This window comes from Bidens hawaiensis, unplaced genomic scaffold, assembly GCF_021521415.1.
Source record: "Bidens hawaiensis isolate Kalapana, Puna unplaced genomic scaffold, B.hawaiensis_p1.1 tig00029633_1, whole genome shotgun sequence".
NCBI lineage: Eukaryota > Viridiplantae > Streptophyta > Magnoliopsida > Asterales > Asteraceae > Bidens > Bidens hawaiensis.
In genome coordinates this window covers 28,799-52,166 of record NW_027494913.1, presented here as the reverse complement: position 1 = coordinate 52,166, position 23,368 = coordinate 28,799, and the positions used below count along the sequence as shown (strand labels likewise).

At 37.3% G+C, this 23,368-nt stretch overlaps 2 protein-coding genes, 1 non-coding gene and 2 pseudogenes across 4 annotated transcripts; 4 read left to right on the top strand and 1 right to left on the bottom strand.

Annotated features, from left to right (window-relative positions):
• Positions 1-2,261: 2,261 nt before the first annotated feature.
• On the top strand, positions 2,262-3,349 carry LOC143579223 (uncharacterized). The gene is made up of 4 exons (XM_077062597.1): positions 2,262-2,549; positions 2,648-2,741; positions 3,020-3,086; positions 3,198-3,349. Exons 1-4 carry the CDS (start codon positions 2,282-2,284, stop codon positions 3,249-3,251), a joined length of 483 nt encoding a protein of 160 aa, XP_076918712.1. The 5' UTR covers positions 2,262-2,281; the 3' UTR covers positions 3,252-3,349.
• Positions 3,350-4,792: 1,443 nt separating this feature from the next.
• On the top strand, positions 4,793-5,956 carry LOC143579222 (uncharacterized; annotated as a pseudogene). Its single transcript, XR_013143420.1, has 2 exons — positions 4,793-5,610; positions 5,721-5,956. The product of XR_013143420.1 is annotated as an uncharacterized LOC143579222 (transcript).
• Positions 5,957-9,261: 3,305 nt separating this feature from the next.
• On the top strand, positions 9,262-9,803 carry LOC143579221 (uncharacterized). Its single transcript, XM_077062596.1, has one exon. The coding sequence runs from the start codon at positions 9,310-9,312 to the stop codon at positions 9,679-9,681; it is 372 nt and encodes a 123-aa protein (XP_076918711.1). The 5' UTR covers positions 9,262-9,309; the 3' UTR covers positions 9,682-9,803.
• A 420-nt stretch (positions 9,804-10,223) lies between these two features.
• TRNAK-UUU (transfer RNA lysine (anticodon UUU)) lies at positions 10,224-10,296 on the top strand. The gene has a single exon. It is a non-coding gene; the product is annotated as a tRNA-Lys (tRNA).
• Positions 10,297-12,209: 1,913 nt separating this feature from the next.
• On the bottom strand, positions 12,210-13,499 carry LOC143579220 (patatin-like protein 8 pseudogene; annotated as a pseudogene).
• Positions 13,500-23,368: the final 9,869 nt, after the last annotated feature.

Genomic DNA, 23,368 nt, shown 5'->3' with positions numbered 1-23,368 from the left:
AATCTAAATATAGTACTTTAAGCATATATAATTAAAAGAAAAAAGATTTGGGCCTATCTGACGGTCGGGCCTGAAGCCGTAGCTCACTCTGTCCTCACTTTGGATGGGGCCTGTTTTTAACACGGTAATTGAAATAACAACGAAGAAAAAGTTGTGTTGTGATTATCATAGGAGTTTAACTAGCCGGTTATATATATATATATATATATATATATATATATATATATATATATATATATATATATATATATATATATATATATATTTTGTAACAAGTGGGTGCACCCTATGATTATGTGTGTAGCTTTATATTTAATGCATCTACTTATTGGTTTTACAATTCAAAAGGGGCTAACGGTCGAGCTTGTTCCCACTTGCCTTCAATTTTGATGTAAATTTGTGATAAAAATAACTTGTAGTGATAGAAAACTTTTTGTGGTTAAAAGTCTTGGATTCAGTTCTTTTTATCCCATACAACCTAAAAGAGTAAATAGCACAATTGCAAATGCTTATGTGCATTTTTTTGAAAACGTGGGCTAGGCTTGTGGATACATCACATAACGTAAGAGTGACTCCGGATAAAAATTATGTTTATGAACTTAGACCATCACCAATGCAAAATATGTAAATTCATATCACATCATCTATTATATTATTTTTCTTTCTTTTCACATATTCTCTTTCGTCACTTTCTCTCTCATTCTCCCTCACAACATCCCAAATGTATGTATTTGGTCAAGAATTTTTAACATTTTCTCTCTTGTCTTTCTCCTCCAACTCACCATCCATATAAAAAATGCAAGCTAAATGCATTATGTATGTCAGTGGTTCTAGCATATTTTATAGCAGTAATGCACTAATTACAAAATATAATCATGGTTATGCAGGTCACTGGGTCTAGTATATTTTATAATAGTAATACACTAATTACAAACATAACATAATCATATGAATATGCAAGTATAATGTTTTTTTGAGCGACTTTAGTTTAACTGGTTGCTGGGGGATTTCAAAAGGCTTATCACCCAATACAACCCGTATTACCTGAGTTCAAATCTACAAAAACGGTCATCCCCCTTATTTATGGCATATATTTGTTGGAGTCAAACCAGGTGTCCTTGAAAAGGTTTTTATAAAATTCTTGTCACATGCTTGGTTCAAAACCTGATACATCCTTTGCCTTAATTAACCCAACTAGCATTTGTTAGCCGAGTCAATGATTATTGACAATAGTAATACTAAAAAATTTATCATATTCTAATAAGAAAAGGTGTTTAAAAACATTTAAACAAAAAACAGGTCATTTTCCATGGAAAAGTTGCAAGGCTGTGACAAGCAAAAATGTCCAAAACAACCTCACCTAACCAAGCCTAGAATGTTAAATCCAAGGGTACTTCCGTCCTTTCATCAATAAAAATAAAAGTTAACTTCACGATATCTAGACAAGATCCACGCATGAAGATCCAAGGGCACCTAGACTTATTCATCAAGAAAATTGACTAGTAAAAAACAAATAAATAAATAAATAAATAATTACTGAAAATTTGTCTATATAAACCCCTCTATTCTACCAAAAATCCTTTCTTTCTTTTAGCAATCCGGGCATTTAAGCAAGGTATACCTACTTTCTCTCTCTACTTACTATTATTTTTTTTATTTTGTTTTTTTGGGTTTTATTTAAATAGTTATCATTATTTATTTTTATTTAATTTATCAGCCCATGCCTTACTTGTTATGAAAAATAATAAAAGGGTTTTTGTGGGTTTTGTATTTGGATAAGTGGTTTATGAGATTTGCTGGTTTTTAAGTTTGATTCATGTGTTGATTTTGTCATTTTGAACAATGTGCAGTGTGTTTTTTTGTAGGGTTTTTAATTCAAATATGAGATTTAAGATATGTTTCATGGTTATAAACATATGATGGTGTATACTATATACTCTCTGAGATTTTGGGGATTTTTGAATTATTAAATATGATTGATAGCTGGATCTTGGTGGATTTGGGATTTATGAATGTTCATGATGGTTATAAACATAGGATGTTGTATATTACCTATGGTTTTCACTTGCTTGATGTTAAAAGAATTGTAGATCTGTCGCGGGTCACGTCTTATTTTAGATGTTTATTATACTGCCTATGTGTTCTTGTGCAGGTGTCCGGGTTTGCGAATAAAACCTTGCGTAAATAAAGATGCAATCTTGACTAATACTCAAATTACATTACATAAGTTTTCCGAAAAATCGGGTATTTATCAGTAAAAATATATATTTGAGTTGTAAACATGATGGAAATCGACACAACAAGTTCACGAGCAAATAATATTATGATGATGGAAGTTGAGACAGCAAGTTTACGAGCAAATAGTATTATGATGATGGAAGTCGACACAACAAGTTCACGAGCCAATAATATTATGATGATGGAAATCAATAACGTGGGATGTTCTCGACCCAATGAGAAACGACCTTTGGAAATAGCGTCTCTGGAAAAAGAAGCTAGAAAAAATCCCGAAAACAATGGAAGTAACAACGCTATATTTATTAACCATGGTTAGTGTTTGGCATTTTGTTATTCAAATTTCGCAAAACATAAATATTTTTGAACTATCTATCAATCTATCATCTAAACTTATTTAATATATTTTTAGGTGCCATTGCCTGGAATGAGAGCCGAAGAAAATGGGTCGGGGATCAATCTCAAAGATCCCGAAAAGAAAGAACGCTGGAAGATCCAATCATAAGGTTTGTATACCTTTGACTTTTAAGGTCAAATATTTCAGTTTTCATCTTCGAAGTTTATATGTTTATATTTAATATCAACACCTTGAGTTCAATTATGGAATTTCCTGTTACCAAAGATGAACATATATATATATATACACACACACGCACACACACACCGTTTTTCTTGAATTTTCAAAGATACCATAGTTATCTAGAGTTGAAGGCTTGCTCATTTGACCTCAAAAAGTCAACATACTAGTTTGATTGACTGTAAGATTTGTAACTCTGTATTGCAGCTGGTCAACAACTTATGAGGACCTGCTTTCTAATAATGACCGTTTTCCTGAGCCAATTCCTTTGCCTGTAAGATCTTCTGCAAGCACATGATTCTTCCGTCTAAAACATTCAAAAGTCAACATCTTCGTTGACCAAACAAAACATATTTTAATCATGGTTTTGATTTGTCTTTTGTAGGAGATGGTAGATTTCTTAGTTGATGTATGGCTTGATGAAGGTCTGTATGATTAGTTTGACCAGTCAGAATTGCGTGGTCGAGTAGAAGAATTATGCTCACCAGAATGTTTATAGCACTGCAACTAACAAATGTAGTCTTGTTTTCTTTAGTGATTGAGATGGTTCTTGATTGATTAAACTTGGATGTATGTTGATCTTCTATCATTCTGTTTCTTGAAACTGTAAACATGTATTTCTTGTAATCTTTTGATGTTGTCGAGCTTGATTGTTAGATGACTCTAGCTTTGACTTATTGTAAAGGTCAATAGGTCGGTCATATAAGCCTGCATTGTGATGTATGTTTAACAATCGAGCTAAAACTCACTTTGGTGCAGTAAATTGGTTTTTTAGTTTTTGAAAAGCCAATAGTGTAGTAATTTGATATTTCATTTATACGCGTTATGAAAATTATGATATGCATATGATAGATTACATGATTTACTGATTGTATAGCTATATCTACGCGTATATCATACGGATAAAGCAAATTGATACAATACCATCGAAAGATAATATATCGTGTACAGAAAGCAAATGCAATTTCGTAAGTACATCAGCAATGAGCCAACACTTAAGAACGGTCATCTCAGTCTTTTCCAACAAAAATCTATACAGACCGGCCATTCTCTCTATCCATGCTCAGAGGTGGAGCCACATACAAGTCACCGGGTTCGGCCGAACCTAGCCCATTTTTGGTTTTTTTTATATAACTTATAGGTACGATTTAATGAGCGAACCCATTCTTTTTCAATGAGCGAATTCTGTGTCAAGAAATCTCCGAAAACATTTTTTTGTTCGCCGGTGAAAAAACAAAAAAAACTTGAATTTTAGAGAGACAACGATGTCGTTTTCTATACATGAAAACGCATAGGGAACAATTATACTATGTAAACCTCTTTATTTAATATGAATTTTATTTTATTTAATGTTGGCGATATACTTTTGTTATGGTAGTGATATTGCATTTTATTTATTTGGCCAAATGACCGAACTGACTCATCTGGGCTAGAAAACTTTGAGACCGAAAAAAAAAATCAAACACTGAAAAATCCCGAACTCATAGGAAAAACTTCCTGGCTCCGCCACTGTCCATGCACCCGCGATCTCCTTTCCTTTTCCACAACGGTCTATACAAAAACCTGTATTTCCTGAATTTTACACGAAATACCGGTACCGAACCGACCGAACATTCCAATACCGGTATTGAACCGAACATTTCAGTCCCAGTACTAGTATCAAATATTTGGGATTTTCAGGGTTGAGATTTTCGGGATCGGTACCAGTACCGTCCCGAGCTCATCCTACTTCGGGCAATGAATTTCCTGAATAACTAGTAACGGGCCGGCTCACCAACGTTGTATGAGATCGCAGGCATGATTCCAGTGGGTATACCCTGGTGGCCAAACTTTGTTGGTCGCTAGAAAAACATGAAATTATTTTAAAGAAACTAAAAAAATTGTAGTGAATTTAATAAAACTTTTGTGGGCAAAAAATTAATACATCTCAACCAAGCGTTCTCGTGCCCTAGAATCGTTGTGAATACTCAACATCAATAATTTGTTGCCTTAAACTGTCCCAAAATGGTCGGAAAATACAGCGACGACGATGAAGACGACGACATGTTCTACTACCGTTACTCCTCCGTCACACCACAACACCACCATCATCCTCCGGCAAAACCCTAACAAAACCCTCATCTGATCGACCCAACGGCAGTGGAAATCGAAGCGGAGGGTTAGCCCCATCCAAATCCACCGTATACGTCAGCAACCTGGACTACAGCCTTACAAACTCAGACGTATTCACCATCTTCTCCACATTCGGTAAAGTAGCCAAGGTCACAATCGTTAAGGATCGGGTCACTCGTGCGAGCCGAGGCGTTGCGTTTGTGTTATTCGTAGCTCGGGACGATGCGGTAAAGGCGGTTGCTGGGATTAATGGGAAAGTACTTAATAATCGAACGTTAACCGCTTCGATAGCTTCGGATAATGGCCGGGCACCGGAGTTTATTAGGAGGAGGTTGTATAAGGATAAGAGTAGGTGTTATGAGTGTGGGGAGGGTGGGCATTTGTCCTACGAGTGTCCGAGGAATCAGTTGGGGGCGCGGGAGAGACCCCAGGCGTCGAAACGAGGGAGGAGGGAAGGCGGTGGGTATAAGAGAGGGAAGGAGGAGTTTGGGGATGATGATGATGAGGCGGGCGGTGATGAGGTGTTTGAGAATGATGATTGGGCGTCGGTGGTGGATAATGGGGCGGGTGAGAGGTTGTTGGGTGGTGAGGGGAGTCGGGATGAGGGTAGGAAGAAAGGGAAGATGAAGAAGACGAGTTATTTTAGTGACGAGAGTGATAATGAGGATTGATTTAAAGAAATGAGGGTATCGTTTTTAGATTTTGTGTTTCGTTGATGTTTGAATAAAGAGAAGTAGTTATATTAGATTAGTGATTTATAATCTCATTATTCTAAATTCAAGTTTCTGATCTGCAGGTGTAAGTAAAGGTTGAGATTTGAGAAGATCTTTGATCATCAAAAGTTATGCTTGTCGGAATCTGGATGAAGTGGAACCTTGAAAGTTCACGTGCATTGCTATTCGATCCCTCTATGTCTTCTTTTGGTTTATGCATCTCGAATATTTACGTAGTATGTCATTTGAAGATCTTTATGTACTTCAAGAGTATTTATAATAGCCCTGCTGAATATTTTGAGATCACTTTAAAAGAAGATATTTCGCCTCTTATAGTAGTAGCTTTTGCTTCCAGTGTACTAGATGGTTTTATTTGATATTATATAACACGCAGGTGTATTTTGGTCATTTATGAAAGATAACTGAAACATCTAGCGTCAATAACACAAAACAGTTAAAAAATGAAACCGTAGTGATTCAAAGGGTTAAGGGTTTCAGTTTTCGACTAAACTTGTTAAAATGAGCAAACCACTGGGACGGAGAAAAACTTAACTCATTGGTTTAATACAAGGAGAACTAGAAATGAAGCTCATTTGGTAGAATAGAGAATGGAGGAAAATTTGGTATACATGTATAGGAAAGGGCGTGCAAAAAGCTGTCCGAACCAACAAATCATTAATCATCTGTTTTCAACTGATACCAATCGCAATTTGATAATGTTAGAATCCTGGCCAACGTTTGCTTCTCGCCCAACTAGCTTAAGCTAAAGTTGCATTAAACAGATGCAAAGCTTCATAGGTCGAGATTTTCATGTTAACCAACTGTGAATACAGTTTTATCCACTACAAAGTTGCGTTTAGAGGTTGCAGTCGGCTGCAAACCCACAAACTCGTGTCTCAATCACCGGTTAAGTGCAATGTTATCTATAAGAATCTACTCATTTTAAGGGTCAAAGAGCATAATGAAGTTAGCACCAGTTTAACAGATATAATGTTTTATTATAAGGTTCTGTATTTGAAGTTCAAGATTTGGTTGTGGGAATAATAAAAGGCAAATGCTCACATGGACAGACATATCTTTCGCTGTTCGTTGTATCTTCAATTACTTTTTGTGTTTGTTTATTGGCCACAACAGCTGCAAATACTACTGTTTGACTTTTTAGGTCAAATAATAATACATATTATATGATTTTCCAGATATTCTTGATTATGACATATGTTACATAATGAACTGGAAATTCTCATTTAGTTGTAGCAAGATTCAGATCAGTTCTGGATTTAATAGGGAAAAAAGTCAACTTGCAACTCATTTGACCTCAAAAGTCAAATGCATGATAACATATGTTTTTGGCTAAGAATTACCATATTCTTTAAAAGCAGTGCCTGATAAAAGGCGGATCCTTGGTAGCGGTTCTGCATTCTGAAATGGACAGAGAATTGTGATCTAACGAATGTAAGAAGCAACTTCACATGGATCCTAAATACCAGTGAACTTTAGGAGAACATATGAAATTAGTTGTAGCATGTGTTACAACTTACGGATGATTATCGTTCTGATTTTTATGAAGATTCTAAAGGAAGTGTATTGATAACCGAAAAGGTGTTGACATGGTTACATGAGTCGTTTTTATGGTATGCCAAATTGGGAAAGTATCTCTTGTGTTTGATTAAATGTTTTAACTCAAGATGACAAAACACTAATGTAAATGTCTAATTTGTTTTAAGTGTTTATTTTTGCATCAATACTTAATTCAATATCACATACGAGTTTAGAGTGTAAATTCATTGTTAACTGTATACGCCGATCATCATAAAAAATTGTGTCCAAAGTTGCACAAAGGAGACAAGTAGAGATGTTAATGGAGCATCTCCATTCGAACTATTAGAGCTTTCATTAATCGTTATGTTATTGCTCTCTCTTTATGTTTCTGAATCTATCTTGTATATCAGTTTTCATTATGTTCATGATTCTATTCTTGATCATAGTATTATTTCGTTTTTGTTTCTTTAGCCTATTCGTCGTCAATTAACTGTCCGATTCTTGTGAATCATTTCTTAAATTGGTTGTTTATTTGATTTTGTGAGTTGTATGGTACTTGTTGACTTCAATAGAATTTTGATTGTATTTCTGGCATGGTATCAGAGCCCTAGACGGACTCTTGATTTACCAGTTTGTCATAGACTCTTGATTTTCACATGGTATCAAAGCCCTAGACTCTCGATTTACCAATTCGTCTTGATATACCATGTGAGAAATACAATAAAAGTTCTCTTAAAGTCAACCAATAACATACAGCTCAGAAAATCAAATAAACAACCAATGTGAGAAATGATTCACAAGAATCATATGGTTAATTAACAACGAATAGATGAAAGAAACAGAATCCAAATAATACTCTCATCAAGAACAGAGTTATCAACATGATGAAAGTGATATACAAGATAGATTTGAAAACATAAAGAGAGAACGATTTGAAGATAAAACCCGATAATATAATGATAAATGAAAGCTCTGGTAGATCTGATGTAGATACTCCATCAACATCTCTACTCGTCTCCTTTGTGCATCTTGAGACGTCATTATTTCTGATGATCAATATATACAATTTAGAGTGTGATATAAAGATATAACACAACAAACAAACACAAAAACTTTAGCCCATTTATGACCAACTAACCCATACGAGTGCTCCTTCCATCCAAAAGCTAATGAAAACAACAAATAAAGACCCTTCGAATTTGTAAAACGTGTAAACACATAAGCACAATACTTGTGGTAATCTTCAAAACCTAAGATATTTAAGACTCCTGTTTAGTTATCAAACCAGATATGTCATGAGTTTCAAAACTTTCAATGATATAAAACCAATATGATATTAGTTGATATCTACATCAAAATAAAATCCAAATATTGTATATTATAATATAATGTCAACCAATATAACAGATATTATCAACTACTTTAACAACTTTGGATATATTAAAATTAATCTAAATTAAATCGATTGTTTAGTTGAGGAAACTTCTATTTTAATCTACTCAAGATAATATTTTTCTTTTCTCTTTAAAAGAACAACACAACACAATATAATAATCAAGCGTGTATTTAACCCTTCAATTTCCATCACTATAACATCACCTAAACAATAACATCCCCAAACCCCAATTCAATTCCACATACCATCACTTCGATTTCACCAAATTAGCAATTATAACCCAATGATCGACTGATTCACAATCCAAATTCTCTTAATTTCAACACCAATCTCCGAATTTCACTCCTAATTTTGACTTTGCCAATTTAGGGTTCTAAGCCAATTGACCAACCAATCCACCATCTGTGTTCAAGTAAGTTACTTTAATCCAAATGGGTATCAATTATCGTGTCTAATTAAGCAATTAGGGTTTATTGATATTGATATTCATATTCTTTGAATCAGTGATGATGAGCTACGATCTGCACTTACCAAGATGCATAATTACACACCAGTAGATGGGTTTAAACTAATAACAGAAGGATTAGGTGACATGATGTAATCATTAGCTAATGAACCCTCACTGGGTTTGTTTTATCTTCAAGAACATACCCAAAAGGCGGTACCGGATCTTGTTAATCTCCGCGAAATCGCGGGAAATCGGTTTGCATACGGAAGATTCGGAGGATTCGATCGCGATGGTGAGGTCCATGGCGGCTTGCGGGTTTCCAATTGTTGATGATATGATTAAAGATATTAGGAAGTCTTTGGCTGTTATGTCGTCGAAGCAACCGAGAAAGGGTTTGATTAGTAGTCGACCGGGTTTGGGGTTTAAGGGTCGGGCCGGATGGAAGGGTAATGTTATTGATGTTGAAAAGTCGACGACTTTGTTGTCGTCGGTTGGGGATGAATTGCCTGTGTCGAGTCGGGTTTTGGTTGCGGGTGATGAAGAGATATCGGTCGATGGTTTGATGTCGGATCGGTCCGGGTTTGAGAGTTTTGATGAGTTTAAAGATGATAAAGAAGCAAGATTTAAAGAATGGTTAGAGGGTAAGAATGATCAACAATAAGGGTTTATGGTTGGAGCTCTTGATTGATTTTGAAAAATCTTGAGTTTGTAATTAAGGCCATTTGTAATAATAACACCCAACCATTATGTTCTAAAATTGAAGTGAATAAAATGAGAATGAAACTGTTGATCTGGTTCTCGGGCGATCTTTATCGTCATATGTGATATGGTTTTCGGGCTTTCTTTATCGTCATACACGATTAAAATGTTGTTAGTTGGAAAATAAATGCGAAAACAACTACTTTACTTATTTTGGTGAGAACATTTGTTCAATTTATGTTACAAGAAATACTAACCACAACTTGGGGATCAGAGGAACGTGTATGAGCATGCACGACATATCTCCTCGCACGACATATCTCCTAACTCGTATTAGAAGTTAGAACTAATATAAACCCTTCGATCTTATATAAATCTTTTAAGTACATATAATGATTTATGATGCTATGTGTAATTATGTACTGGTGTCTTGTCTTGGTTTTGGACATTTTAAGAGTGCTTTACATTATATATTATTGAATTAGTGGCTTGTCATAACATGTAGCCGTTCTAGCTCAGTTGGTAGAGCGCGTGGCTTTTAACCACGTGGTCGTGGGTTCGAGTCCCACGGATGGAGAATTTTATTTTAAAGTTTTTAGGCATGTAAAAACTGCTCTTGCATACATGGATGCTAGAAGTAATCGCACCACCGAAAGTTTTATAATTCTTTTTATTCATGTTCTATAATACTTTTTATTATATATAGTTTCTGTTTACGTAAAGTTTAATTAATTTTCTAGCAATTGTGTAACAGTTATGTTTATTGTAAGTTTTAAAAAAAATCTAAAAACTTCTCTTAATTGTATAATATTTATATATTATATTATAATTTTTCTAAATTGAAGTATACATAATTATTTTTATTTGTATGATATTTAAAACTAAATAATGCTCTAATGTTTAATCAAATCCATAACTCTTTTTTAAAGTAAATTAAAAATTGGGGTCGACGCTTAAAAATCTCAGGAGTTAACGATAATTGAAAACCCGTAATATACACACTTATACAAAAAATAACCCACAGGACTCTTGATTCACTTCCGATATAACGGGTCGTATATTCTCAAATATCCAATACCACTAACAAACTCCTACAGTCCTACAAACTAGATTTCTTTACCATATGCTTCACTTTTTTCATTTAGTTTCTTTTCTAGTGAGACAATTCACAAAATAAAGAAAGAATAGACATCACTAACACCACATTAATGTCGTACACAAAACAATCCCCAACCATACATTTTTATTAATATATTTACCTTCCTACCCTTATCAGTAGTTCATTATTCATTCACCACCTCCTTCGAAAGGAAAACCTTTATATATGTCACACCTGCATTCATAATGAATTTATGTTATTAATTGCTAGGGAATTTACAGTACACTAATTACTTTATAGTTATATTGGAGCAAACTTTATAAAACTTATCAGTATACTGTATATTATTAGATATATGATGCATTTTGCACATTGGAGCAAATTTTATTCAGCATTTTAACTAAGTTTTTTAAAATCTATGCTTTTCTTTGTGTTCCATGGTGGTGGATGGCGGTCGAGGGTGGTGAGAGGTGGTGGTCTTTGAATAATCATGAATTGGCCACGTGGCGGTCAATGATTGTGATATGATAGGTGATCAAGGGTAATGCTGATTAAGGAAGAACGATTAAGAAATGTTAACTAACATGTTACATCCGTTTTTATTAAATTTACTATGTATTTTAAAGCCATGCATGCACACACGATATATAAAAACTTGCCACGTCAGCATCACGGATCATTAGCAGCTCATTGATCTCTAGTTGACTAGTTGATTTCACAACTCACTAGTAAAATGATGTTTTTAATTGCTTTGATGGAATGGTAAAATAGTTAAGATGTAAAATAGGAGGTTAAGAGTTCAAATCATGTACAGTGCAACATTTAGTTCTTAAAAAATGATGTTTTAAATAAACATTTTATGTAATTAGTTATATTTTTTTTAAGTACGATAACCTCACAAGTAAAATTATGTGCAGGGCATCATTTAGTCCTTCAAAAAATATATGATGTTTTTAACTAAACATTTTATGTAATCAATTATTTTTTTATGTACTATAACCTCACAAGTAAATTGATGTTTTTAACTAAAAATTAGTTAACCCTACATAAAATTTAGATAATAACATGTGTTTTGCATACACAAGGTAAAATTTAATGATTAAACAACACATGGTAGATGCTAAATAACAACAATTACATAATTAAGAAAAAAATGTAACAAATTCAATGGAAAAAAGCTCAATAAACTAAGTAATAACAGGTTATTTAATAAACGACTTGGTTAGTCGATCTGTTTAATTAATAAAGGACTTGAAAAAGATAATATAAATCTAGATCATTTCATGGTATATGACTATATGCTCATATCGCGTTTGAAATCATGATGGAAGTGACTTTGTTTATAGAAATTTATGTAGCATATTATAAAAGTTAAATATGAATTTCATACTTATTGTTTTTGTTTAACCGGTAGTTTGCTTGAAGGCAACGGTGGGAGCAAATCGACCACTCCTCTTCCGATGTTCCGTCACCAGTTCTTCGGCAAACCATTCAAGTTTCTCAAAATTGGTCTGGTCACTGATCCTCTTACCACCAAACAACACAGATTCAACATTCTTTTGTTTCAACATCTCATCACCTAATCCACTCAGATTACTCAAACTAGGATCTGTATTAACATCCTTACCCGTGTTCCAATACGCCTGAATACGAACATAGTTACTACATCGATACTGACCAAACAACATTGCCACAACATCATCCACCATGTCTGCCAAACTACCACCAGAAATGCGCGCCACGTGTCGAGCCCAGTCCTTAGCCTTCCACTTTTTCACTTGCTCATGATCATAGTTTCCTTCATAAGGTTGACCACTTCCAAGTGAAATTACCAAAAGGTCCTCCACCCCACGTGCGAATGGGAACTCTTTTTTATTATGTAGCACGTGAGTCATTGCAGCTACGGTGGGGTTACTCATGACTAACCCCCCGTCAACCGCGATACACCTTGTTTTTCCATTAATGGATTTTATGACAACAGGTTCGAACACTTCCGCCTCGGCTGACGTTGCACGACACACCTCCCAGAGCCGGAAGTCAAAGCTGTCGTCCTCCAAAGCATCGGCTCTGGAAAACAAAAACGGAGCTGAGCTGGAGAGGTCATAGCATGGGATTAAAACCGGTTTCAACGTGTCCTTTAAAGTCAAACTTCTTCCGTTGACCACAAACGCCTTTTTCATCGTGTTTTCAAACACGATCGTCGCTTTGCTTAAACCAGCACCACCACCACCACCTCCGCCACGAAATATCCTTTTTAATAAACCTCCACTGCCGCCTCCGGAACTTGATCCGGTATCACGCAACCGCTTCCCATGCTCAACTAAAAACCGCCACGTGTCCTCCGCTTTAAAAAGCGGAACCATCTGATTATCTGTTCCAAATAACATCGCAGTGAACACACCGCCAACGCCCGTGCCGGCAGCAACATCAATATAATCCGTGATTCTCGCCTCCTGATCACCCGATTTCTCTTTCAAAGCCTTTTCGAGGTGAACTAAAGCTTTACCAGCGAGAACATTACCCCGCATTCCTCCGCCATCAATCGATAGCACACAGATTTTTCCTCTAGCACCGCGGTCACCACCATTCGCCATTGGATCGTCGTTACTGAATAAGAACTCGTTCTCGAGGATGGAGAAGATCTGGTAACTGAGATTGTTCGACTCCTGCATTTGATCCAATGATTGACTCTTTAAGATCAACTTTTGTTATATAATTGTAAGTTTCTTGATATAGTAAGAAATGATTGTACGCAACCGGCTTGAAATTGAAAGCCTAGTGATATAGCTTTCACTTCGTTTTGCCATTTTTACAATGACAACGAGAAGATTATTAGGTAAAAATGCATTCTGATATATAACTAATCTGTAAAATCACCAAACCAAATCAGTGATTGCATAATAATAATAATAATAATAATAATAATAATAATAATAATAATAATAATAATATGCATTCTTTCAAGATAGTTAAAAATATATGCAGTCACCAACAACCAAATTATTGTTAAAAATGTTGAAAAATATGGCATAGGTTTATGGATAACAGGCGCGCAAATATGACTTAGGCTGTCGCGGTCTACTCAAACAATTAATTTTAAGACTTAAATACCTATAATAAGTACGGGTAAGTAAGGTCGTCTTCACAAGGACTCAAGGAAAGTGCAAGTTTATTTAATTTATAACTAATTATAATCTAAGCGGACAGCCGATGTCAAGCGGTTTTTATAAAAAGATTTAATTAAAACTAATTATTACTTAAAAAGATTTTTAAACAATATTATTTAAAAGTATTCATTCTAGGTTCGGGTAATGTGTTCCATACGTTAATCACAGATTCTTTAGTCTTTGGTTTTATAATAATTGCTAGTCCTATGGTTTGATTTATAATGACAAACGATACCCTAACCGAATTGTTGACACAAATGCACACGGACACCACAATTACCAACTCTATGTCTAAGATGATTAACTCAATGATAAGGTTTGATGATTCTAGTCCAATGACACAAGAGCCTAACCCTAAGTGTTGATGGACAACAAAACAAACGTTGCACAAATCAATAATCGCAAACTCAAGCTTTAATCAACCAAATACTAATTAAGCAAGACAAATCATATAAAATTAATCAAGCTATATTCATGAAGCATAAGAATCTGATCATAACAGTATATTGCACAAAACCTTAGCCTAGAACGAACACACACGACTAGCCGGACATCGACATAATCGTTAAAGCACTTATCTTGATGAACATACGATAGTAGGACAAACCAGAAGCTTCGGGAAGGCTGAAAATCGTCTTAGAACACATCTTCTGCCTCTAGAAGTCGTAATATCCGAAATAGGGTCGAAAAATCGTTTATATAGTGAAAACGATAACTTTTGCCGACATTGAGCATCTTCGCGTATCGCGAAGTTGCATGTCCTACATCTTTGCGATACGCAAAGATGAAACTGACTTCAAATTCAGATTCCTCTCGTCGAGAAACATGAAATTCATATATTATGGATTCCGTAACTCATTTTCTAGGCCGAGATATGCCCGTTTTACTAAAAGACACTTTCCTGGTAACCCATCTTGTTCAGTTTTCGCTTCGGCTTCATGTTTCTCATCCAATCCTCTCCCGAATCCTTCTTAACCCTCAACACATGTTTCCCCATGCTTCCATCATCTTGAGGCTTGCTTAATCTTCATCTGGATGGCTTTGAATTAGCTCGTTTAAGCTCCATAACTTCCAATGTCCTGAAAACACATAGCAATGTTTGAAGTACCAATGTTCATTCATTTATTTACCTAAATATAACTAATTAATAAATAAAATTAACTAACTTTTTGTAGGTTCCCAGCCGGATCTACACGGAATATCTCGTTCCGTAGGTGCGGAATCCCTACGTAAGACGTTACGATCGTAGAAGACGATACGAGCTAACACGATCGAACACACGTTACAATAAACAAAGACACGTTGTATTGCAACTGGAAACACGTGATACAATGATCACTGATTACACAAACTCTCTGACTAGTTACAACTCGATTAACAATGAATTCTCTGTTTTTCTAAAACTGCCGTAACCTAAACCTTATAAACACGACAACTTCGCCTGGCATGTTCAGGCGAAGTTGTCCCTAACTTCGCTTGTTCCACAAGTTCGCCTATATCAAGCGAACTTGTGAGAACTTCGCTTACATACATAACACAAATCCAACTAACACGATTACAGACACTTGACACTGAACTACTGACATCATGTACCAACAGACTCCCCCTTGGCAGTAGCTTCATATCTCTATCTTCAAGCACGTGTCTTGTAATCTTCAACAATCTTGCGTCTTTCATCTTCAAGCATGAACTCCTTTGCGTACACAAACCGAAACAACTCTTTGATATTTCCTCGCTTCTTCTTTCCAAGCAGGAATATAAAATATCTTTTTCTCATTTAGCACCTGCAGATCAGCTTGAGACAAGTTCACTAGATGCATCGGATCATAAACTCTCAGCAGCTCTTGTTCATCTTCATCCTCCATTACTGCCTCAGCTGTTTCACAATCTACATACCACCACTTCAGATCTTTGAGCACATCCTTGGGCATTTGTTTCATCGGCACTTCTTTCAAACACCGGATCGGCTTATACTTCATGATCATCCAAGGCTTGCCATCTGCTCTCATCCCTCTATCTTTATCTTCAATAAGTTTTCCTTTCTGTGGTTTCAACAGCTCGAACTTCTTCTCCTTTATACTTTCCTTCCAAACAATCTTTCCAATGACTCAGCCATGTTATCATCACTCCTGTTTATTAATCCCAATCTGGCTAAGTCCTTCACTTCACATTCTGGCAATGTATTCAACGATCTCAACAGCCTTTTGAAGTACTGAACACCATCATATCTTTTAATCACGAAGAGCCTCAACTGCTCATCATATATCCAGCATATAGTCCCCTTTCTTAATTCAGCATAGCCTCTAATGTTGTAACTCTTCTTAAACATAGTAGGGACCGCCGGTTTCTTCGTTTTTACGAACCACTGAGCATAGCCTTCTTTCCATCTTGGCTGCTCTTCCCATTCCGTCTCATCACTTCCCATATCTTTACTCATATCTGCCTTATCAACATCCGGAATCTCATGCTCAATATTCTCCTCTACAATCTCTCCCTCTTCAATCTCATTATCAATAACTATCTCTGCACCAATCTTCTCTATCTCTTCAATCGGTAATACATCATCATCACCTATAAACTCATCATCCATCTCCTCAACATCCACGACCACCACCTCATCACCTGTACCGCCCGCTGCACTTGTTGACTCCCCCTGAGATGTGGAAGTCCCAAGAGCTTGTTCAGTTCTTGGCAACTCTCCACCTGCACCTTTCGATGCATTGGGATCATCGTCTCGATCATTTCGCTTCTTAGTCCTTAGCTCATCGCCTTTATAGCTCGTCTCCCCCTGAGATGCCAAGAACTGCTTCAAAGCATCAATGATTTTGCCATGTTCTACCAGCAGGGACGACTGTATCTGATTCTCTGCAACGAGGCGTTGAATAGCATGGTTCTGGATAAGATTTACCCTTGATTGTTCTGCCACGACCCGTTCAAGCGCTGCTATTCTCTCCGAATCTGATAAGGTTGCATCGAAATCAAACCTCAGATGTGATATATCTTGAGTGTACTGAGGAGGGATTTCCAATGTAACCGGGACCTCAGAAGTAGGCGTAAACGTAACCGCAGGTGGCAACGTTACTGACAACCCTGCAGTTGCTACAACCGTCGACTCAATAAATCGTGCCACGACCTCCGTTGGAGTAAGAGTTGGAGGTGGAAACGATACAATCTCAGGAGCCGAAAGTTGGAATGTAGTGGGTGGGAGGCCGAATGCTGACGAGGTAGCCACCACGGGAACATCCGTGGCGCTTGGCCTTGTAACTTGTAATGATGAAGGGACCATTGTCATACCGGACAGTGCTGGTGGAGTGAAACGTACCACCCTTGAGCTCTCACCAGCTCCCGAACCTGCACCTGCCTGTTCCCTTCTTGACCTACGAATCAACTGGTGTACTTCTTCTTCATAATCTGACTCGCTGTCATCATCAGTTCTCTTTCTTTTCCCATGAATACGTTCTTGATTGACCAAAAATCGTCTCGCTACATTCACATCATTATCAGAATCAGAATCAGCTACCGTTGTAGCTGTCCTAGTCACATTCACACTCGAAACTTGTGCAATCGAGACTTGTACATTTTCCTCTGGATCCACCCTCTCCATGTCAAAGAAGCCTTGACCACCAAATTCAGCATCAAGGTCTACATTCTCCTCCGGTGACACAACAGGAGCAGCAGGTATAGCTTGAGGTGCTACAGCCTGTTGTGGTGCCGGGTCCCGAAACTCGTCCCCACGAGCAGGCACATACTCCGGGTTGATCAAGTACCCAAATAGTGGAGTATGTCGAGGACGGAGCTCAGGTTTACTCCTCGCACTGGAAGATCTGCATTGGGTGAAGATTCTTTTGCTCACACTTTCTACATATCTGATTGGGCGGCGCTGAGGTAGCGTGGGAGCAACATGATTCAAGATCATTTGGAGAAATCTTGGATACATGAGAAATCTCTCACGCGCCACCGCTCTTCTTTGTCGATCTATCTCATAGAAGACCATCTGACTAAAGCTGTAACGCTTATTATAAGTCAGAGCAGTCATCGCCGACTGCATGGTCGCGCCCATCCCATCAGTACCAGCCTTTCTCCCTGACATGCATACAATCATAACGTGCGTGAGAAAGCGCCACTGGTCAAGCAAGAACCCCTTCCGTCTCTGAGTATCTCCCAAGGGACCAGAATATCCCATCCTCAGAAACGCACCATCTCGGAATGAAGCCACAAAATCTGTCGGATCGTCTCTCGTTTCTTCTCCAAAACGCAAAGCCGCCCGGATCTGTTCAGATGAGAACTGAACAATCTGATTGTTAACCGTTGCTCGCATAACGGGGGGCTCGACTCGACAGTCATATTCCACTGTCTGCCAAAAATCCTCAATGTTTGGCAAGGATATCGGCAGTGTTGTCGTAATCGCGTGGAATATACGCGAGCGGAGTAAGAATGTGATGATCTCGCAGAAATCATCAACACCGCTCGCATCCGGGTCTAATGTTATGTACATGTTATGACCCGGGAAAAACTGTCTTTGGTTATCTCCTCCATCATCACCACCTGCGCCGCCTGCTCCAGCTACAGCAGCCATTTCTGCAACAAACAGGCTAAGTTAGATAAACGTCAAGGCAAATCACAAGTTCGCCTGTTACCATGAGCGAAGTTGTGATTTATTCTGTATAGGCGAAGTTAGAGGTGGGGCGAAGTTGGAAACAACTTCGCCTCAACTTGAACTTCGCCGGATAACAGTTAAGTAAAAGGGCCAGGCGAAGTTAATGATAACTTCGCCTAACCACAACATCGCGTCATAAACTGTTACATAATTAATTGTCAGGCGAAGTTAAACCTCAGGCAAAGTTACGGATAACTTCGCCTAAACTGTAACTTCGCCGAATATGAAACGGCGACAGATTAGACTATCAAATGAACTGAATTGGATCAATTTGGAGAATGTTCGGTGATAAACACATGATATTATGAAGATCTAGACGATTAAGTTGAGTATAACCACGTAAAAACACGTTTGAAAATCGGGTGTTAAGGTTTCGAATAAACGAGGTCGTGAATCGGGTCGAAACGACCGATGATTAACGTTAATGATAGCGAAAATATGATACTACAAGCCTACACACCTTTAATCGAGTTAGAACTGAGAAAGTGTAACACAGATGAATCGAGATCGATAAGTTCGCTTAGGGTTTCAGTGAGTAAGTTCGCCGATTTGAAAATAATGAACAGTCTGACCTTAAAACTTCTTTATATAGGGTCAGAGTTATACCGGCGAAGTTATGGATAACTTCGCCTATTGCAGGCGAAGTTATGCACAAGTTCGCCGATATTAAACTTTACAAAACAAACCCCTATAATTTGAACAATTTGCAATTAAGTTTTAAAACATCCTTTAAAAAGTTAAATGATACGATCAAGACCAAGTAACCAGGTATAAAATCATACAACTACATAAGTAAAAAAGAATTTTAACAATAAAGTACACGGGATCAAATTTCAGTCTCAACAGGGACCACTATGTTTTAGAAAAGATCCGAACAGGAATCATACTAATTAAGTGACTGTCACACAGATCCGTGTTCAGCTGTATTATGACATAAAGAAACAGGTTGTAAGCAGGTAAATAACTTAAAATGGTTTTCATCGTTTCTGTGATACGGGTTAGGTTCAATTAAGCTCAAAACTTAAATGGGCAACAACTCAGAGATTATGATGCCTCCTATCTATTCTTAAAGCGTATTTGGCTTTCCCCAAGTCACCCCGAGTTGACCTCGACCCGTAGTGTCTGATTAAATAGTAAGTACTCTTCGATCTTTAGACTCTTCATCCCGTTCTCTTTCTTACTTCTTGATTGAGAAGTATGAACATTATGAACTCTAGAATGTCTCAATAACACACCTTTTTTTTTTTAAGTATTTACACAACTTCAAAGTAGTAAACAACTGCAAGTCCCGAATCTGGATCACTGCAGTTTCTTGACACGCTATCTTCACGGGAAGCAGAACACTCACGGGCTCGTGTATGACTGGGTAATCGCTTTTCTGCCTATCATTCGGAAAGATATATATGGAGACATACACAACTCTTAAGAAGTTTCCACGTAAAATCGAGTAGATTTAGTTAGTATCACTTCTACTTTTACGCACCATAAGAAGCTACCATGACATACAATGACTGTTCTAAAGTCTTTTAGGCCTAATAACTTCACTAGTTAAGCACACAGAATCAGTATATCTATCACTTTCCAAGGTTGGATCAATTTTCTGTTAAACATAGTAAAGGAACTTCTTACGAAGTAGTAGACTTGAAAAATAATTTCATCTCCCGAAAAATATTTTTATAACTTCTATCGCCCCGATCAAGTCGAAGTCTTCAGGTAAACGGCTATCCTGAAGATCCAATGGATCAGCTGGACCGACCACATACGAGTATGTGTCCTTCTAACTAAGTATGAACGACTAATTTTCAGCGAAAGAATAAAAACACATCATAAACCGCCCCGGTCACTTTCAGTCATCTGGTTAATGGCTATCCTCATAGTTTACACGTAGAAATGAGGACCAAACATATCCGAAGATATGTCCTTCAAACTGAGGCAACCGACATAATTCTAAGCGATAGTGATGTTTTTTTTTTAAACAAAGTCACAAAACACGGTTACTCGGGATTGATCATCCCATTCAGCTCAACAAGGTTTTGAAAACGATTTTTGTCAAACGCTTTAGTAAACAAGTCAGCGAAATTATCTAACGTATCAACCTTTTCGAGCACAATCAGTTTCTTCTCAGCACAATCCCGTATAAAATGATGACGGATGTCAATATGTTTAGTTTTACTGTGCTTTACGGGATTGTTAGTTACTGAGATAGCAGCAGTGTTATCAATGCAAATAGGAGTATGAGTGAAATTCAGACCATAATCACGCAATTGCTGTTGTATCCAAAGAACCTGGGAGCAGCAGTTTGATGCTGCCATGTATTCTGCTTCACAGGTTGAAATGGCGACTGAGGTCTGCTTCTTGCACTGCCATGACACTAATCTGCCTCCAAGAAACTGACATCCACCTGTTGTTGACTTCCGATTCTGATTGCATCCTCCATAATCAGAATCTGTGTAGGCGACCAACTCCAAGTCTCCTCCTCTCGTGTACCACAACCCCAGCTTAGGTTTGCCTTTGAGATAGCGCAATATCCTCTTCGCACCCTTCAAATGAGATTCCTTTGGGTTTGCCTAAAAGCGAGCACAAAGACAAACTGCAAACATAATATCAGGTCTAGAAGCAGTTAAGTACATTAAAGAACCTATTATTGCCCGATATTGGGTTGGGTCCACATCTGCATCACTGTCTGAATCAGCACCCAATTTATGGTCGACGCAGACTGGAGTATCAAATGGAGTGCTGTCCTCCATCTTGAAGCGTTTGAGAACATCATGGACATACTTAGTCTGATGAATGAACATCCCATCTTTCTTCTGATCAATTAATGCTTCAGTTCTTCAACGAAATTCACTTTCTCTAACGTCATTTTACCATTAGTCACCGTCCCAATTCCAGTAATCCTTCCACCACTTTCTCCAGCAAAACTCACTCTTCCTCCCTGAACAGGTTTCCATTCGTGTAACAAATTCTTGTTACCCGTCATGTGCCGGGAACAACCGCTATCCACAACCCATAGATTGTTTGCAGCCCTGTTCAACTGTTCCTGCACGATTAAAGCAGAGGATTAAAATCTGGGGACCCAAGACCTATTGGTCTTGGGTCGATACATCCCGTACTTTGGTTGTCCAAAGTTAGTATCAGAATAATTTCTGTAAGTCCTAAAAGGATACCTTCTTGAAGATTAACTATGAGGCCATCCAAACCTTCGTGAATTAAATGAATTATTACTTATGGTTTGGTTGTTAGCAGTGAAAAACTGAGATCGTTTTCTTTGAAAACATGGATTAGTCCAATTTCTGAACTTTGATGAGTTTTCATTTTTACCATTATAGTGATTACTGTTAGTTCTGTTCTCAGTTTTCGAAGGCCTCACACCTCTGAATCTCTGCTTCAGAAGGCAATCAGCAATTAGGTGTCCTAATTGATTACATCTGAAACAACTCCTGTGTTCAACTTTCTTTTCAATAGTTGTTTTAGATGTTGAGGCTGCATTACTTCCCGTTTGTCTCACATATGGTGGGACATACGGGTTTAGTGGAGAATTCTTTTCATTTGATATATGTTCCTCTCCACGTTTTGGTAATACTGCCTCTTCTTTTGTTTCACTCGACTCGGATGACTTGTCCGAGTTTGATGAGATAGGACTAGGAACATAAATTTTAACACTCGAAACAGGCTTACTTGTTTCGTCTTTACTAACTTCTGGTTCTTTAATAGTAACCTTAACCGGAACTGTCTGACCAAAATCAACATCAACAGATTTCTGATTACTAGGATCATAAGTATAATTATGATTGTAAGGTGGTGGAACTTCATGATATCCAATTCCTCCCCTTTTAACTGGGGAACCTTGATCACTAACGAGGTGATCAAGTATAGCGGAGGAATTTCTGAATTGCTCAAGTTTTCTGTTAAGTTCCACCACTTTCACCTAGTGATCAGCTATCTGTTTATCCCTTTCAGCTATTAGTTTGGTTTTCTGTTCTAACACTTCATAGCTAAGATCAATTACTTGTATTTTCTCAGCTAGACTGGCTTTAAGACTTCTAATATCTTTCTCACTAGCTTTTATTTTTACCTTATAACTGTTTTCTCTAGCTTTAGTGAAATGATGATATTCTTTTAATGTTTTAAATTGAGCATCCAAACTAACAAACTGATCAGTTATAGTTGTCAATTGTTCAGACAGATTTTCACATTTCGTACAAGGGAGTTTAGTACTTACCTCGGTGAGCTGGCCTGCCACTTCTGCCATGTAAGCTTTATTTTCTCCAGTTACTTTCTCACTTCCTACAGTTTCGATGTTCGCTAAATTGGCCTGTTCGAACACTTCCTCAACATGCAGATTCCAGTTGTACTCTTCATTATGTCTGGATATCATGGCTCTATTCTCATTACCACCCCCACTCTGTTGTGTAGACCTGTTTTGACTGCGTTCTACACGTTCATTTGTGCACTCTTTCGCAAAGTGTCCATTTTGTTGACAGTTATAACATCGCACCTTTGACTTGTCAAAACCTGGTCTTTCACCAACAAACTTTCTACCTGTCTTCTTCATAAACCTCTTAACTCTTCTCACAATCATCGCCATCTGCCACTGCAGATCCATCTCTTCCAGATCATCAGCATCGATCTGATCATAGTCTTCGTCCAAAGTTGCAGGATCAACAATCTTACCTTGAATGTAATTTTCATACGAAGCAATGAAAGATGCATAGAGAGCAAACTG

Excerpts from the sequence above, each read along its gene's own strand:
- LOC143579223 (XM_077062597.1), top strand. The coding sequence starts at position 2,282 with ATGATGGAAATCGACACAACAAGTTCACGAGCAAATAATATTATGATG. Across the intron at positions 2,550-2,647 it reads CGCTATATTTATTAACCATG|GTGCCATTGCCTGGAATGAG; the intron begins GTTAGTGTTTGG and ends ATATATTTTTAG. Across the intron at positions 2,742-3,019 it reads CTGGAAGATCCAATCATAAG|CTGGTCAACAACTTATGAGG; the intron begins GTTTGTATACCT and ends TCTGTATTGCAG.
- LOC143579221 (XM_077062596.1), top strand. The coding sequence starts at position 9,310 with ATGGTGAGGTCCATGGCGGCTTGCGGGTTTCCAATTGTTGATGATATG.